At 38.8% G+C, this 17,086-nt stretch overlaps 2 protein-coding genes across 2 annotated transcripts; both read right to left on the reverse strand.

The window, feature by feature from the left end:
- Positions 1–579: 579 nt before the first annotated feature.
- LOC149827304 (uncharacterized) lies at positions 580–12,305 on the reverse strand. The gene is made up of 15 exons (XM_090018489.1): positions 12,267–12,305; positions 10,770–10,883; positions 10,421–10,518; positions 10,229–10,315; positions 9,742–9,841; positions 9,496–9,594; positions 8,780–9,421; positions 7,970–8,112; positions 7,683–7,880; positions 7,484–7,574; positions 7,234–7,408; positions 6,616–6,726; positions 6,414–6,507; positions 2,059–2,116; positions 580–699 (listed from the first exon to the last, which is right to left on the reverse strand). Exons 1-15 carry the CDS (start codon positions 12,303–12,305, stop codon positions 580–582), a joined length of 2,169 nt encoding a protein of 722 aa, XP_089874615.1.
- Positions 12,306–13,138: 833 nt separating this feature from the next.
- On the reverse strand, positions 13,139–16,327 carry LOC149827305 (uncharacterized). The gene is made up of 6 exons (XM_090018490.1): positions 16,067–16,327; positions 15,889–15,986; positions 15,706–15,792; positions 14,289–14,388; positions 13,987–14,091; positions 13,139–13,897 (listed from the first exon to the last, which is right to left on the reverse strand). Exons 1-6 carry the CDS (start codon positions 16,325–16,327, stop codon positions 13,247–13,249), a joined length of 1,302 nt encoding a protein of 433 aa, XP_089874616.1. The 3' UTR covers positions 13,139–13,246.
- Positions 16,328–17,086: the final 759 nt, after the last annotated feature.

The raw sequence follows: 17,086 nt of genomic DNA on the forward strand, positions 1-17,086 counted from the left end.
TTGTAAGAATCATCTCAGAATCGATTTAGGGGACCGGGCAATTCCAATTCTGGGCTGAATCATTTTGAATCAGCCAACTCTTAACCACAGAAAGACACGTGTCAAAAATTATTAAAAAAATATTAGAAACATTAAAACATATTAGAAAACTTTTCTTGACCATTTTTTGATTTATTTGAAAATTAGCCAGTTCAGGCCAGTTTCATATTGATTTTCTGCCAATACGATATGAATCAGCTGATTTGCAATGATACGAACAACTTTGGTAAAGACGATTTGCAATTTCTCTTTTTTAGTTGAACATGGTTGGAACCTTGAACACATGATCTATTCACCGGCCATTTAAACATCGCATTCAACGTGATCAACTAGCTCAAATTAAGATGCACACACACACAAAGTGAGATGCATATGTGATCTTGCAGTGGAAAAAACAATTTTAAACTTTTGTAGCATTCTAGTCATTATTTCTTCCCAAAATGTGGCTAGAACTGTACACTAGCAAAGTGAAAGCCCAAGTCTACGCAGTTAGTGCTCAATATACCAAGTGCAAGCCCTTGCTCCATCTTGAGCTAGGGCTCAAGCATCCATCTTCAAATTTGGCTCAACTAGGCTTGAGTAAATGCTTTCACTACGATTGCCATCATCATCATCCTTAAGTAGTAAAAAGCCTACAAGTCTTAAGAGCTCAGCCACACTCTGCATTTAAATACCAATCAAAGAATAGGGGCTTATGCCTTGATCCAGCTTCCATCAAAGGAGAGATCTCAAATCCTCAGATCTAAGATTCCCATCTTAGTGTAAACCGCCCCCCCCCCCCCCCTGGGGCTCAGGCTAGAGATCCATAGAACTGAGATTCTTGGATCCAGCTAGAGATCCTAAGGATCTTAGGTGTAGGTGCATCAAACACACAAATGTTTGGTTGTGTTTTTCAAAAGTGAAAACAAATCACATGAGATTTGGAATCTCATGAGATTTAAAACTCATGTGATTTCAATTCTCATATTTGTTTAACGTGAGTAGGGATGGCAGTGGACCAGGGGAAAAGGGGATCCATCTGAACCGCCCCATTTGGGGGCAGGGATAGAGGACACAAAACAGGTAATAAATCAGGGATGGAGGTGAAAATCAAAAAACGTGCAGGGATGGAAACTGAGATGGACTTACTCTTACCCCCACCCCGATCCCCGTTAATGAAATTACTAATATACCATTATTATAATATAAATGACATTTAAATCATATATATATATATATTTATATATTTATATATTTATTTATTTTATTTTATTTTATTTTATTTTATTTTTTCTAACCTTAAGTTCCTACTTCCTAATCCTAAAAGTGGGTCCAATTTCTCTCCTCTCCTTCCTTTAATGACTCTAAAGGACCATGTAAATCATCAAGAGGGAACGGGGATCCATCCAAACCCACCTTATTTGGGACAGAGATGGACATGAAATAGGGAATGGACCACGGATAGAGGTGAAAATGAAAACCCGCCATAGGGATGAAGGGCAAAATTTTGAAGAGGCAGAGGTGAAGAGCTTGTCCTCCGCACCTGCCCCAGTCCACTGTCATCCCTAAACATGAGGAATGGAATCTCAAACAAAACATAAAAGGGAGAGAGACGTTGGGGTTCACATTTTTGTTGTGGTGTGATTTGATTTGAAATTGTGAGATTTCAAATCTCACAGTTGAAGAGAAACCGATTCAGTTTCTCGCACCATCTACCTTTTTTAGTTTGGTTGAACATGAGATTTGGGGTCGTGAGAATCTCTGATTCAAATGAGAGAGTGTGATTCTCATGTGATCCAACCAAACATGATGGAAGTCACCCCCTATTTTATTCGATGCCTTCAAAGTCAAAGTTGGTCCGTGGGGGATTGGCACAAACAAGTCCAGACAAGACTCAGACCTGCTGGCTGTTTCACCAAAATGTGCCAAGATGGCAAAGGGGCTTTTAAACAGAAATAATAACCCGATTAGTTTGACAACTCTAAGGCTGCGCAACGCATGCAGAACGCGTGGTGTTTGTCCTGGACTTGCCAGTCGCACCTCCAGGGGTGTGACTGGCACATCCTGTGCAGCGCTTTCTGTCTGAAAGCCACACACCCTGCTTATCAAACATGGGACAGCAACCATACAGGAATCAGTTGGTCCCTGCACGGGTATGTCCCACGTTTCAAACAGACCCTAACCAGATAAAAACAGAAGTCTATACCTTGCAGGTTATAAACTTATAATACATGAAGACACTAACATTCACAAAAAGTGGAAGCAAAATAAGTGGAAGTAATATTGTCGGGGTCATTCTGTGGAAAATGACACAATCTGCTAAGACCAGCCAAATTTCCCATCCCCTCAATCAAAAATACAAAAAAATTGAACACATTGGAGGTATATATACTGTATGGATAAAGATGCTCCCCATGTTGATCAGTACATGCTTCACACATTTCGCAAGTTTTGATCCGAGCACTTCATTTCTAAGAGTCCGCTTCAATATCCTAGATGAAACCTCCCCTGAGTAACAACAAAAAGAACATGTTGGCTCATCATAACGTATATCAACATTGACCGGAGGAAAAGCTGCTTATAAGAGGAAAAAACATATTATAAAATTTTCATACTAATTCTTTTAAAGGGTATGAGATAGCATCATTCTTCCACTGCGCTACTTGGTGAAGACAAATTACTAGGAGATTCATTCTGCAAGCATTCCTTATTCACTAAACTAGCAATTTGACTAGCCCTCCGTGGTTTACACCTCTTTCTGCAGCAAGCCAGTAAAGTTCTTGTAAGTCCTTCAAAACTTCAATTAGCATGTACTGGTCAAGTTCTTTGCAACATGCAACCAAAAGAACCAATGTCCAAGACAACTCGAAACTTGCTTTTAATCATGCATTATGTATGACAGAAGCAGCGACGGGCATGACAAATATTTCTTCTTTTGTGACATTTAAAATGACTGCACCCCAAGACTATTATGTTTGGGAGTCTTGCACTGGGATGAAAACATGGTTTCCATACGTTGCCAAAACATGGTTTTAGAGTTGTCAATACCACAGGATGTTTGGAAGCTCTATTTTATTTTCATGTGGCTTTAGTATTTTAAGGAACTCGTTTTGACTCTCAAACAAGTGTACTTTTTTGGAGTCAAAGCAAACAGAAGTATTTGCACATTTTATTCATGCATGTCCATGCACATATTTGCATGTATTTGTCCATACATATGCTCATGCATGTGATACATGTGTCCATGTATGTGTTTATGCACGTCCATGTATGTGTTCATGCATGCATTTACATGCATTAGTACATGCATGTATTTGTATGCATTTGTCCATGCATGCATGTCTATGCATGACATGCATATATGTCCTTACATGTATTTGCATATATCTGTCCACGAATGTGTTCTTGCATGTATTTATACATGCATATACTTGCACTTATTTGTTCATGCATGTGTCCATGCATGTATTTGTCCGTGAATATATCTCCATGCATATATATTATTTATGAATGTGTAGATACATGTACATTTATCATGTATGTTTCACGCATGCAAATTTATCCATGAATGATGTGATTATATTAAAAATGATGCTTGCTCCCAAAAGCATCCAATCCAATGTTTTTAGTATCTGCACAAATCAGCCTGAATCGACCGACTAGTATCGTATTGGCAGAAAATAGATACAATACTAACCTGAATCCGCTATTTTTTAATAAATATAAAAAATGCTTAAAATTATTTTTAATATTATTTTAATGGTTTTAACAAGTGTCACATTCTGATTGACATAAAATATTTTTTAATTGCTTTTTAGTCGATTCAGAAAGATTCACTTGAGAATCAACCAATTATCCTGAATCGTTGGCCAAATGATTCGATAGCCAATACTATTTTGGCAACATTGATCCAATCATTACCTACATAAACTAGCATATCCCTTCTCAAATATCTACCCGAGGGCCATATCCCAAAAGTGCTCTCTCTCTCTCTCTCTCTCTCTCTCTCTCTCTCTCTCTCTCTCTCTCTCTCTCTCTCTCTCTCTCTCCTATGCTTGCAACTGGTCAACGGATTTTTAATTATGCAATCTCTAAGTTGCCAATGTCGTATTTGGGTCTACCGTTACAAGTGAAGCGCCTCTCTTCCGCTGCTTGGGCTCCAACTATTCAAAAAGTGAAAAAACAAGCTTTTTTTTGTGACAAGCGTCTTATCTCTCCATTGTTGGCCGTCTGACTTTAATCAGACATGTTCTTTCTTCTTTCCCTGAATGATGCATGTAGGCGTGGAGAAGCAGATTTGTCGTTTAATGACAGATTTTCTTTCGTTTAGGTGTCAACTTAAGAGTAAGCGTCATTTGGTTGGTTGGCGAACAGTGGTGTTACCTAGGAGTATGGCTGGCTTAGGTGTTTTTGCTTCAAGACACAGGAGTATTGCTCTTGTGGCCAAGCAATGTTGGATGGCCCATCAACCAGGTTCTCCATGTGCTTGTTTGCTTCATGCTAAATATGGTGCTCCTGATTTATCTCATTTTCGTCATGGAACCCAGGGGTTGGCGATCTCACACTTGCGAAGCATGTGGCTGAGAGCCTTATCGTCCTTCATAGATCAAAACGAGGATACAGAAAATTATGATCAGTGGTTGCAATGGGTGATTGCACCAAATGGTGCATTTCACACCCACAAAGTGTATAGATCATTGCTCCCCCCAAGGGCAGATTGGTTCCCTGAGTGTGAGTTATGGGGTAAGGGCCCTTCCCCAAGATCTCGAGTCTTGGCTTGGTTAATTTTGCATGATAGGGTTAAGACTCACAGTTATTTAAAGAAGTTGGGCTTCCCGTTTCCAAGTTGTTGTGTGTTGTGTCAAGCTGCTAAAGAAACTAATTTTCATTTATTCTGGTCCTGCCCAATCTTTGTGGCTCTATTTAATAGAACGTGGAGATCTCAGAACGTAATTGTCAAAGAGAAGTCTTTTGCGCTTGATATGCTCCTAGGCACGATGCAAGCGGTGGAGACTGATCTGGAAGACATGGTTGCTTACTACTTGGTGGTTTGTTTCGATGGCACGCAATGATGCTACTTTCCGTCAAATTCCGGTCATCCTTAATAATCTTGTCCATAAAATCCCGGTTGATGTATATGCAATTCTACGTGTGCGTCTTAGAGACCTCTCCTTCCGTCTGAACAATGTTCACTCATCAGTGGTTTCTTCTAATCCAGCGGATCCTGGTTGAGCTTGGCTTTGTTGTTTGTTGCTAGCTGTTTGTAGTTTCTTTTTCCTTAGCTTTTGTTTTTCTATATTTTAGTTTTGTTTTCTATTTTGTTCGGCTCATGGGTTCAACATTTTGTTGATCTTCATGAGTGATAATGTTGATCTCTCTCTCTCTCTCTCTCTCTCTCTCTCTCTCTCTCTCTCTCTCTCTCTCTCTCTCTCTCTCTCTCTCTCTCTCTCTCTCTCTCTCCCTCCCTCCCTCCCTCCCTCCCTCCCTCCCTCCCAGAACTTTTCAAATACGCTAATAAACTCAATGCAAAACATTGCCTTTTCTTACATATCCCCATTGATAGGCAAATCTTCCTCTCCTTACCTTTTTTTTTCTTTTTGCAAGTTATATAACTCCAGTTTTCTAGGGAATTCCAGATTGACAACTAAATCTGGGACAAATTTCTGGCTACAACATCAATGTATGAATTCTACATGATTAAAGACTGGCTTCGTGACACACCCCAGACAAGAATCTAATTGAGATGCTATACAAGTACTAACAACATTAACATAAAAATCGGATTGATGGAACCACTTTTCTCTAAACAAGCAAGACCATTGTGTTGCTAGAAAAGAAAATAAATACTCAAACAAGATCCTGCTCTTCAAGTTGTCTCGTGTAAGTCTGGAAAATGTGACTATATACATCAAATATGCATCATCAATGCTTTTTCAACCTGCTTACAATCATGAGTTTTTACTTTGAATGACCTCAATGTGCCATGTACTCAACCTCAGAAAGAATTTATATATATTTTTCATAAGGTTTGGGTCATTGAATTAAGGATAGCTGACTTTCAGTAGTATACAGATCAGACAAGGTAATTTGCAACCTCTGAAGTTAGGAAAAAATCAAGTCCAGTAGTGTACAGAACAGACAAGGTTTGGCAATGTAAAATGTAAACATTAATGGAGGTGCCTGTCCAGTGTAACTGTGTAAGACCATTGCATGTTTTTGTGAACCCAAAGAGTCCAAAGTTGTTTTCTTCATTAATAAAAAATTGGAAATGTTCAACAGCAAAACGAGTAGTTAAAACTACACATACACAACAAGAATTTTTTATATCTAACAAATTCATGAGCGTACAAGGCATTGTCGTCACAGCATGGCAATAATTATATGTGGAGACTAACCTTAAAGAAGCGATGTATTTCTCCAATGCTTTCTCCTGTTTGTCATCATAAATGAACCATTTGTCTTTTGAAGCTGAATCTCGATTCCCAACATCTGCACCAAACAAATCCTTTTCCGAAAAGTAAACCATATCTAAGAAAGTATGTGATTACATCATCAATCAAATACAAAAGCTTTTTTTTTTCCTGAGGGTCGATTTACCTTGGAGCATAATACAAGACCTACTAGAATCGCCTCTCAATCTCCAGTAAATTCTACCACTTCTATCTAAAAATATGTGCTCTGTTCTAACAGCATCCGTCCTTTGTTTTTCTGTCATCACAATTTATAGGCAAGAGAATACGTCATAAAAAAGAAGGGCTTAAATGGATATTTTTTTCAGTATTTATGTACTTATGTTTACTTGGGTATTTAATTTTTTTTCCTAAATGGACTGCCAAACATGTAGGTTATAGCAACTTGACGCATGTTTAGTAAGCCTGCTTTTACATAACTTTTTAAACGTCTTTTTTATATGCACCTCTCTATAAACATACACGGTTATTTATCCATTTGTGCATGCACTAGAAACCTAAACTAACGCCATTTCATGTCCCGTGGTATCCAAATATGAATATGGAGAAACATTAAACCAGTAAATTATTGATCAAACATATATAGATAGCTAAGCATTACATGTTATCATACTTTGATTATAAAAGAAATTTTAAATTCCATTTGTGAAGTAAAGTAGGCAGCCTTTTAAGAATTAACTTTGATGGAATTGAATCTGAAAGAGATATAAAACATGCTACAATTGCAAAGGAAATAAAAACCTACTGAGCTTAGATTTTATCTCTAATGCTCTTAGCTTCTCTGCATGAGCTTCATCTGTCTCACTTTTTATTCTGGAGATAATATTTTGGTTTTCAGTAATTGAAATAGGAGATCCATCTCTCAAAGAGAGAATAGTACGAGCCAACTCATCCTTCAGCTTTTGTTTCACATCCTTCTCCTGTATAAGCATTAGCGAGCGTTAATAGGAAACACCGATGGTAGCAACTTAGAAGCAAAGCAAACTGTCTCCCACCTTCTTACACAGCTCCACAAGGTTTTCTTTGTATTCCTTTTTCTTCTCCAGAAACTTCACATTTTCCTCTTCAATCCAGTTTCTCAAGCGCCTGTAAAAAACTATATAAATAAGCTGCTAGCAAGTATTGCATTTAATTTTAGTGCTTAAAGCCTTGAAGGCCACATCCGAAGAAAGAAGAGCACAAAACAGAACATACTCTGTGCCGAGGGCCTCGTCACAAAGAAAATTGAGAACTCTTAACTTCTTTGAGGGGTCAAGTACAGAATATCCATCAGCACCTCTATTAAGATAATCCTCAGGTAACTCTTTCAAGGCATAAGGTGACACAGAGAGGCATTTGTGGAGTTGCTTTAACCATTGACTTCCAGACGCAGATGAACGCATGGTAGAAGACCTACCAAGGAAAGGCCGGCCACAGTTAATTCGATTGGACAAAACTAAGAATATGAAAAATAAACTTTTCAGGAAAAGAAAAATCCATACACTTCTTCCATGTCATCTTGCAGCAAATCCAAAAGCTTCACGTGAAACTGAACAGCAGAAGAATACAGTCCTCGACGTCCAGTGCGGCCACGAGTTAATTCTCGAAGGACTGATTCAGGTTGGCCTTTCGGTAGATCAAGAACCTAAAGCAAAAGTCATAAGTTCAAGAATTGCCTAAATCTCCCCAACAATGTCAAGAGATAGGAAGAGCCAACTTACACGCTAAAAGGGATTTGCTGGTCAGATTTGTTTCATCAACTTATATTAAAAATGCACATAATGCTTCTTTGTGTGACGTACAAATTTAAAATTTCATATTAAGCAAGACATTGAATATCTAGGGCATGTTTGGTAACCGCTCATAAGATTCAGAATCCCATCCAAATGAGAATGAATCACATTTGCACAACTAACCAAACATGAGAAAATGAAAATGAGAAAAAGAATGTGATTCAAAATCACATTTGGAGTAAATCTCATGCAATTTCAAACCACAAGGTGGAAAAATGGTTCATATCCTGTCATATAGGCACTGGAACACAGTAAAAAGATGGAATTAAACATATTAAAAGTGATGTGATGTGATGTCCTAAATGAATATTTTGACGTCATGTGCACCCAAACAAAGCTGGCTGGTTAATGAAAATCAGAAGTATTTTATATTGATGCACCAGAACTGATACCATGTACTAAGAAAGCAGCAAGTCAACATCCATTATGACAGCCATGTTAAAAACTAGTTAGCGAAGTTTGTATCATTTTGAAGCACATAGAAGACATATACAGTAACATAAAGATGGCCAAACTCACTTTTCCAAATGCAGCACAGAACTCCAAAAACTGAAGGGCTGGTCCAATATCATCAGTAGAAAAATCGATGTTTGCTACTGTTTTTACTTCTTCACCCTGTGGCAACAGAACATCAGGATCCACATCATGAATGGGTGCTTTAATGATCTTTTGAAATTTCTCAGGTTTTGACAAAGCTGGGGGCATTTGCATATCATTTTGTGCATGAACAGCAAGCACGCTTTCAGACTTCTCTGTTGATAAGCTCTTATTTTCTGTTTTATATATCTTGTCTTTCTTCAAAACGTCACCAGAACCACACTTCTCTGCGGGCACTGATGGTTGTTGAATAGATAACTTTCTTGGACCCGCATTCTGCGGTGATTTCCCCTTACCCAGTAGATTATCAGGGACCACCTTCTGTGGCTGAACAACGTTTTCTCCAACATTTTTACTAGTGTTTTTGAGTTCCGCTTTAGAACCAGATGAGTAAGTACGAACGCCATCTTTTTCACTCGCGCTCTGATTCCTCAACTTTTTGGATGGATTGTTGATGGAATGGAAAGGTTTTTTCGTGTCATCATTACTGGGGGGTGAAGGCTTAGTATCATTGTGTGAGACGCCAGAAGATTCTTTCTTCCTTTTCCTTTTATGTGAGGCACCCTGTGAGTTGACACCATAATTACAAACTGAACCAACAAACGAGAATTCCAAATCTATTTAAGTACCAAACCAACCTCTTTGGTAACCACTTTTGTCTTTGAAGAATTACCAGATGCCTTCTTCATGCCAGAGCATGAAACGTTCTGGGGGTTCTTCACCTCGCTGCATTTACTCTGTTCCAATTAAAATCACCAAAAGTATCAAACAACATATATATAGCACTAACGCCAAATTCCTTTTTGTATCCGCGTGTCTGTGGATGCATAACACTATAATTCGTCATGAAAAGGTACCGCTTATGACACAAAGTGATTGCTCACCTTAATTTGGCCCTTAAGAAGCAACTCCGATACAGAAGAAAAACCTGTTGCTCTTGCAGTATGCGCAAGGACTCCAGTGGGTTTTTCCCCTCTCTTCTTCCTTTTGATAAACAAATAAATCACAAATGAGTATGGCATCATAAAAGCCAAATAAAAAGAGTAAAGAAAAAATTCTCCCCAACTTAATTGATAGAGATCAAGATTGAGGAAAATAAACAAGCCCCAAAGGGGTGTTTACAAAGATCATTGCTAGGACCGTATCAACTTAGATAAACAAATGAATGGGTAAAAAAAATCCATCTGCCCTCAGACATAGATTAACAAATATAATCATGAGAATTAAAGAAGGGAAATTCCCAAATACACCAACAACAAAGTTTTTAAAATATGATAACGACGTAATTAGCAAAAATTGGTGTCAAAAAAAATCACAGAAAACTAGAATTGCCTAATTTGCGAGATGGGAATTTGTGCAACGAAAACTCACATGCAGAAGCTACAATTGCAAATCCCTCTACATTTAGGGCATGTCCAAGAATCCAGCCTGGCCGTCTCTTCAGCGTTCTCTCCGTATCTAATCAGAAAACAAAACAAAAAAAATAAGAAGAGTCCAATAGACCATCTACAGGACCAAATATCAGAATTCAGAAGTTTCATCAACCAGAGAAAGAAAGCTCACCTGTTCAACAGGCATTTGTGGCAGAAATGGATGGGGCACGGCTTGTTCTGCAGCACATTCTTGCATCCGGCACTGAAGTCCATGGTCTTCTGCCGGCACTGCAACCCAAAAATCCCAAATTTAGCCCCTGAACTAACTTGAAGGTAATAGAACAGAAACCACACAGAGAGAAAGAGGGAGATACTTGGTGGCACGTCCGGCCGTTCTCCGAGTCGTAAATCCTTCCGTGAATTACGCGGACTCCGGGATCCTTGGTCCTCTTCCTTGGGGAAGAAGCGCTCAGATCGGCGACTTTAGGGTTTCCGGCTTGCGATCCATCGGGAGGAGGAGAAGAAGAGGCATTCTTAGCCTTCTTCTTCTTCAGAGTTTTAGGGTTTCCAGAGACAGCCATGATCCAGAGATCTCCTCTCCTCCGAAGCTTCTCGATTCTTCCTCCCTTCTCCCTCCTCCCCCTCTTGTCAAACTGGATCAAAGAAAATGAAAGAAAAAAAATCTCAAATAAATGGAAAAAACTTTTTAAAAAAAGGCGGGAAGCGGTGTAGGAACTTTCAAAATCAGTAAGTTACAAAATCACCCTCGTACGTTATTGATTAACTTGGGCCGGGAGGGTGGTTTTCCAGAGGTAATTTTAGGTTCCTTATCGGAACTATTTCGTCATTTCAGATCAAGTTCCGGTTTCCCTGAGTTTCTATGTGCCCATCAGTCGTTTGAATTCATAAGTCAAGCTCTGCTTGTCTGTGATCCAACTGTACAAGAGGCTGCGCTTCCGAGTTCAAGAATTGAGATATTACATACTTGGCCACAGCTAAATGATGGACTTGTTATGAAAATGTTTCCCAGAGTCATAAATTATTATTTGCCCCTTTTGGCTTTTCCTTAGGCCCGCCAAAACTGGGTTTCGCACCCGCGGTGTCCCAAATTTCGTCAGAACGCCAAAAAATTTCGCCGGTGGCGCACGTGCCTCTTGTCGTTAAAGCATTTCCGGAGCACGTGCCGGTTGCATTCGGAGCGGGCGGGTTGGTGTGTTACAGATCGGGTTATCCGTGTACACCCGAAGGAGAAGTGAACCAGGGAGCAGCAATGGACAGCTTAATCGAGCTCAACCGAGCTTAATTGCCTGATCGGCTCGTTTATGTGTACCAAGCTTGAGCTTGTGCTCAAGCTCGTCTCGTTTATCTTCCTTAATGAGTTCAAGCCGAGCTTAAATGAGTCAAGCTTGAGCCGAGACCAAGCCAAGCTAGCTCGGCTCGTTGTGCATCCCTAGTTGGGGCTGCTAACGGGTCAGATTTGCCTTTGGAAACCAACCATCCCAATTCCGAATTTCTGGTTATGAGCATAAAAATAAACTTACAGTCAACCATAGAAAATGTGTAGTTTAAAATGTCATTTATGTTACTTACACTTTTAACAAAGATATCCTCGAAAAAAAAGTATTCTTGAAAATTTCAATGATATTTTTTTTTAATTCAAGCATGACAAAAATATCCTTTAAATTTTTTAAGGATATTTTTGTCAAAATATCCTTGAAATTTTTCAAGGATATTTTTTGAAATGCCTAGTAAAAAACATTCTTGAAATCACAATATTTTGTAGTTTAAAACAATGACACGGAATATCATGTTTTTCGCACTAGTTTCAAAATATTGCTTGATATTTGTAGTCCACAAAAAACAAGGTTCTGAGCAAGAATCAAGTATAATATTATCCCTTTTAGTTGTTTATGGATGAAAAATCAATAGTTTTGCCCATGTTTAACGGATTCAATACCACAGGGACTCGGATCATAATCAATTGTCCAAATCTATTTGAGATTTGAGTTTGATCCGAGGTATGAAATCAGACTTGCTCCTCGAAAGGCTGCTAGACGTAGAATGGCTCCACCCATCTCTAATCGGGTATAGGTGATAGGTGTAGAACCCATTTCTAGCAGCCTATTGTACCATATTATCTAGTTAGAAATCCAGAAGCAAGTTCTAACTAGTAAATCTAACCATAGATGCAATAGCATGGTTTGTATATTAAGGATTGCATCTTACATTGTTTCATTTCACTGCTAAAACATGGTTTTGTGAATCATCAACCATTGAGAAACTGGAGCAGATCCAGTGATCAAGCCCAAGTGCCTTACAAAGTACTTGGGCCACACAAAATACAGAAAATTGCTGCACATGTGGCCGGCTCATGAGGCTAACTATGAGTCAGCTCATTTGGGTATATAAGCCGAGTATGAACAATGGAAATTTGGCTCGATAAGCTCAATTTATGTACAATATATAAATATATGTTATACATATATTACATAAAATGTTATATATTATACGTATTATATATATATATATATATAGGTTTTATACTTGTAAAAAACTCTTAAAAAACAAATCTTTTATAAAAAGAACCAAATCGTAAGCCTTGGCAAGAGCTCACACGCCAAGCCTGAGCTGGGATGTACCCTTAACAACCTGAACCCAAACAGTCTGAGCTCGGCTAGTTTACCAGCCCTACTTGGATCTATCTAAACCTGACATTATTTGTTTCAAATTCGACCAATTTATAAAACAAACATTTAAATAGACTGCAGCAGCCAGGAATTCCTTTGGTTGATTTGAATGTCCAATCTGGATCCGACCCACTTGCACCCTTACATGTACATAAAAAAATGTGCCAAAACATCCCACCCCCCCCCCCCCCCCCCCGACACACACACACAACCCCACCCAAAAAAAAATGCAGATGTTTTCTACTTAGATTGTACATACAGATGTTCAATCATACAAATTGTAATCATTTTGAAGTACATACAAGTTGTATAACTTAAAATAAAGGTGCTCAATCTAACTTTCTCAAATGCAACACAGAACTCCAAATGCTGAATAGAGGGCTCAATATCATCAGCAGAAAACTCAATGCCCGCTTTGTATTTACTTCTTCACCTTGGGGTAGCAGAACATCAGCATTCACATCACCAGCAGGTGCTTTGATAATATTTTGAAAGTTTTCGGGTTTTAACAAAATTGGGGGATTTTGCATATCATTTTGAGCATGTATAGTAAGCATGCACTCAGAATTCAATGCTAGTAAGCTCTTGGTTTCTGTTATGTACATCTTGTCTTCCTTCAAAAGTTCACCACAGCTATCCTTTTCTGCAGGCACTGATGATCGTTGAATAGATAGCTTTCTTGGGCCTGCACTGAGCTGTGATTTCTCCTTATCCAATGGATTATCAAAGACCACCTTTGATGGCCCAACAATATTCTCTCCAACCTTTTTACTGGTGTAATCCACTTCTCTACTAAAACCACCATAATGCATACATTCACCATCTTTGTCATTCGCATTCTGAATCTTCAACTTTTTTGATGAATTGATGCTGAAATTGAGAGGTTTCTCCTTTAAATCATGTATGGAGGATGAAGGCTTAGTGTCACCATGTGAAATGTCAGAACACTCATTGCTACGTTTCCTTTTCTTTGAGGCACCCTATGAGTTGCCACCATATATAATTACAAACTGAACCAATTAAACAAGAATTTCAATAACTTCAAATTTACTCAAAGTACCCAACAAACCTCTTTAGAAACCATGGTTGTTATCAAGGAATTATCAGGTGCCTTTTCAATGCTTGAGCATGAACTGTTTTGGGAGATCTTCACCTCACTGTATTTATTTTGTTCCTATTAAAATCACCAAAAGAACCAATCACTTTCGGCTGTCACTAATGCATATGAGAGTGTTCATGTGTGTGCACGTGTGTGTGGGTGCTTGCAAACATGCATGCTTGTGTGTGTTGTGTGCATGTGTGAGTGCGTGTGTGTGTAAACTTTTAATTATAGTAAGGTGCCGCTTATGACACCCATAATAGATTGCTCACCAAATTAAGACCATGAAGAAGCATTTCAGAAACAGAAGAATAGCCCGCCGTTTTTGCAGCATGAATAAGGATGCCTGTAGGTTTTTTCCCTCTCTTCTTCCTTTTTAGTAAACAAAAAAAATCCCAAATTAGTGTGATATCAAGGCACATGTAATGTAAATTAAGGCCCACATAAAATAAATAATAGGAGAAAACAAAATGTTCTCCCCTAACCCTAAACTGATAGTGATTGAAACTAATGAAAATAAACAAACTCTAATGAGATGATATACAAAAGACCATTGGTAGGATCTAGGGCTGGAAAAAGAGATGAGCAGCTCATGATTCGGCTGGTAAAGCACTTGTTCGAACTCTCATAAATTAGACTCGTCAAGCTGAACATGAACGATGAGTGCTCAGCTGGGCTTGGCTCGTATAACCTCATTAACTAGTAATTAATATATTATATATATGCTTTTTATATCATAAAGTGTAGATGGTTGAAGTGTTTGGCTTACAAGCAATAAGTTCAAATCTTATTGCCTACAGCTTTGAAACAATGTATTTATTTGTAAATGACCCAGTTTGACCTTCACTAAAAAGGTTTAGAGTCTAAATTATATTCATTTTAATTTTGAATCATGTATTTTTTGTAAACGAGTCAGCTCGTTTAACTTGAGCTTGTCATGAGATCAAACTCGGCTCAGCTTGGCTCACCACAAGGATGAGCTGAGCTTCAACACCCTCCATTCGGTTCTTTCTGCTCATTTGCCAGTTTTTTTTTTTTTGATATTTACATGGAGAAACCGCCCCCAGGATCAGAGATTTAGCCGCGCTGGCTCTGCCTGCCATAGATCACTGTTCTGGCAGCGTAAAACTATGTGGGCTTATCCTTCGCCACCAGGGTGGGCAAGGTGTGATGCCCATGGGATTTGACAGCCATACTTGGATCATGAAAACTTGGATAAAACATATACCATAAACACAGACAAAAGGGTACAAAAATTTCATGTGTATTCAGACCTTGACTAACAAATAAAAAACAATGATAACTAAATAAGCGAAATTCCAAATGCACCAAAAACTTATGTTACAGTCGTGCACGAGTCAGGCACGTTATGATACACAAGACATGACCCCGACATGTATGGATATTCTTCAACTATTATTTATATTTTAAATATTTTAATAATATTTAAATAACAATGTAAATTTATACATCTAAATATTAAAAATAGTTTTTATTGATCAAACATTTTAAAAATCCACGATCTCGTGTCCTATTTTCCAAACAGTTCTCAATTTGCAATCTGGTGCGTCGGGTCGTACCCATATATTTGTGATATAGCTTTAGAACTGAAATCACAGGAAAACTAGTTTTGTCTACTTCGATGTATAGAAATTGGTTGAAACTCATCTAAAAAAAGAAAAAACTCACATGCAGATGCTGCAATTGCAAATCCCTCTACATATTGGGCATTCCCAGGCATCCAACACACTAATCTCTTCGGCATTCTCCCCATACCTACGCAGGAAAAATTGGAAAGAAGATTAAAAAAAAAGAGTGAACCCAACTTCGTAAAATGACAAATCCATCATGAGCAAGAGATGACCGCCTTACCTGTTCAGCAGGCACTTGTGGCAGAAATGCAATGCACACGGCTTCTTCTGCCGCACGTTCTTGCATGAGACGGTTAAATCCATCTTTCTCTGCCGGCACTGCAACAGAACAACCCAAATTTAGCCCGAAATTCAACCCAAAACCGTAGAACAGAAACTGGATAGCGAGGGAAAATTACTTGGTGGCAATTCCGGCCGTTCTTCCTTCCTCCGATGCGGATATCGGAAGCCTTGATCCTCTTCCTAGGGGAAGAATCGCTCCGATCGGTGGCTTCAGGGTTTCCGGTGGGCGATCCATCGGGAGAAGACGAGGAAGAAGAATAAGAATAAGATGGAGGAGAATAAGAAGATGAAGAAGAAGGAGAAGAAGCAGAAGCAGAAGCAGAAGAGGTACTCCAGGACCTCTTCCTCAGAGTTTTAGGGTCCCCGGAGACTGCCATGATCCAGAGATCTCCTCTCCTCCTTCCTCTTTCCTCCTCCTCCTCTCAAACGGGGAACGAGAGAAATGCTGTGGGTGGAGGGTCTCTAACAGTACAACCGATTTTAACGGTAGGGGCTGGCTTACTAAACGAATAAAATAGGATTATTTACAAACACACACCCGGTATCTTGAGTAATTCAATTGCTTACCCAATCAATCACATAATTCAATTGCATACCTAATTTACCTCTTAATTCTCCGAATGGATACCCAGTGGATATGTCATTTATTTAACCACCGTTAATGAATAATTATCCTTGGGATTTGTCTAGGGATGTAAACGGGTCGGACTCCGGTCGAATCTAGGCATTACCAAGTCTTACCTAATCAGTTTTGACTTAATCAGGTTAGGGTGTTGGATCCGGAGTCGGATGGTATTGAATAAAACTGAATTTGGATCCAACTAGCTTAAAGCACGATATTTACACTTAATGGGGTTCGGGTTTTACACAGATTCGGGTTCGGGCTTGAGTGCAAAACTCAATACCAAACCCGAATCCGATTATTAATTGGATCTAAATTTGGCAAACGAATCTGACTATTCAGAGTTGGATTAAGGTCAGATGCCCGATATGCCCATATGAAATCTCTCTCTCTCTCTCTCTCTCTCTCTCTCTCTCTCTCTCTCTCTCTCTCTCTTAAACATTCAATTGGGTTAATTGTCGGATTTGGTGCATTTGATTTGGATATGCAAGAGGTCACTTTTGCCAAGTTGGAC

The sequence above is a fragment of the Nuphar pumila genome, chromosome 10 (assembly GCF_984573655.1).
Source record: "Nuphar pumila chromosome 10, dmNupPumi1.hap1.1, whole genome shotgun sequence".
Taxonomy (NCBI): Eukaryota; Viridiplantae; Streptophyta; class Magnoliopsida; order Nymphaeales; family Nymphaeaceae; genus Nuphar; species Nuphar pumila.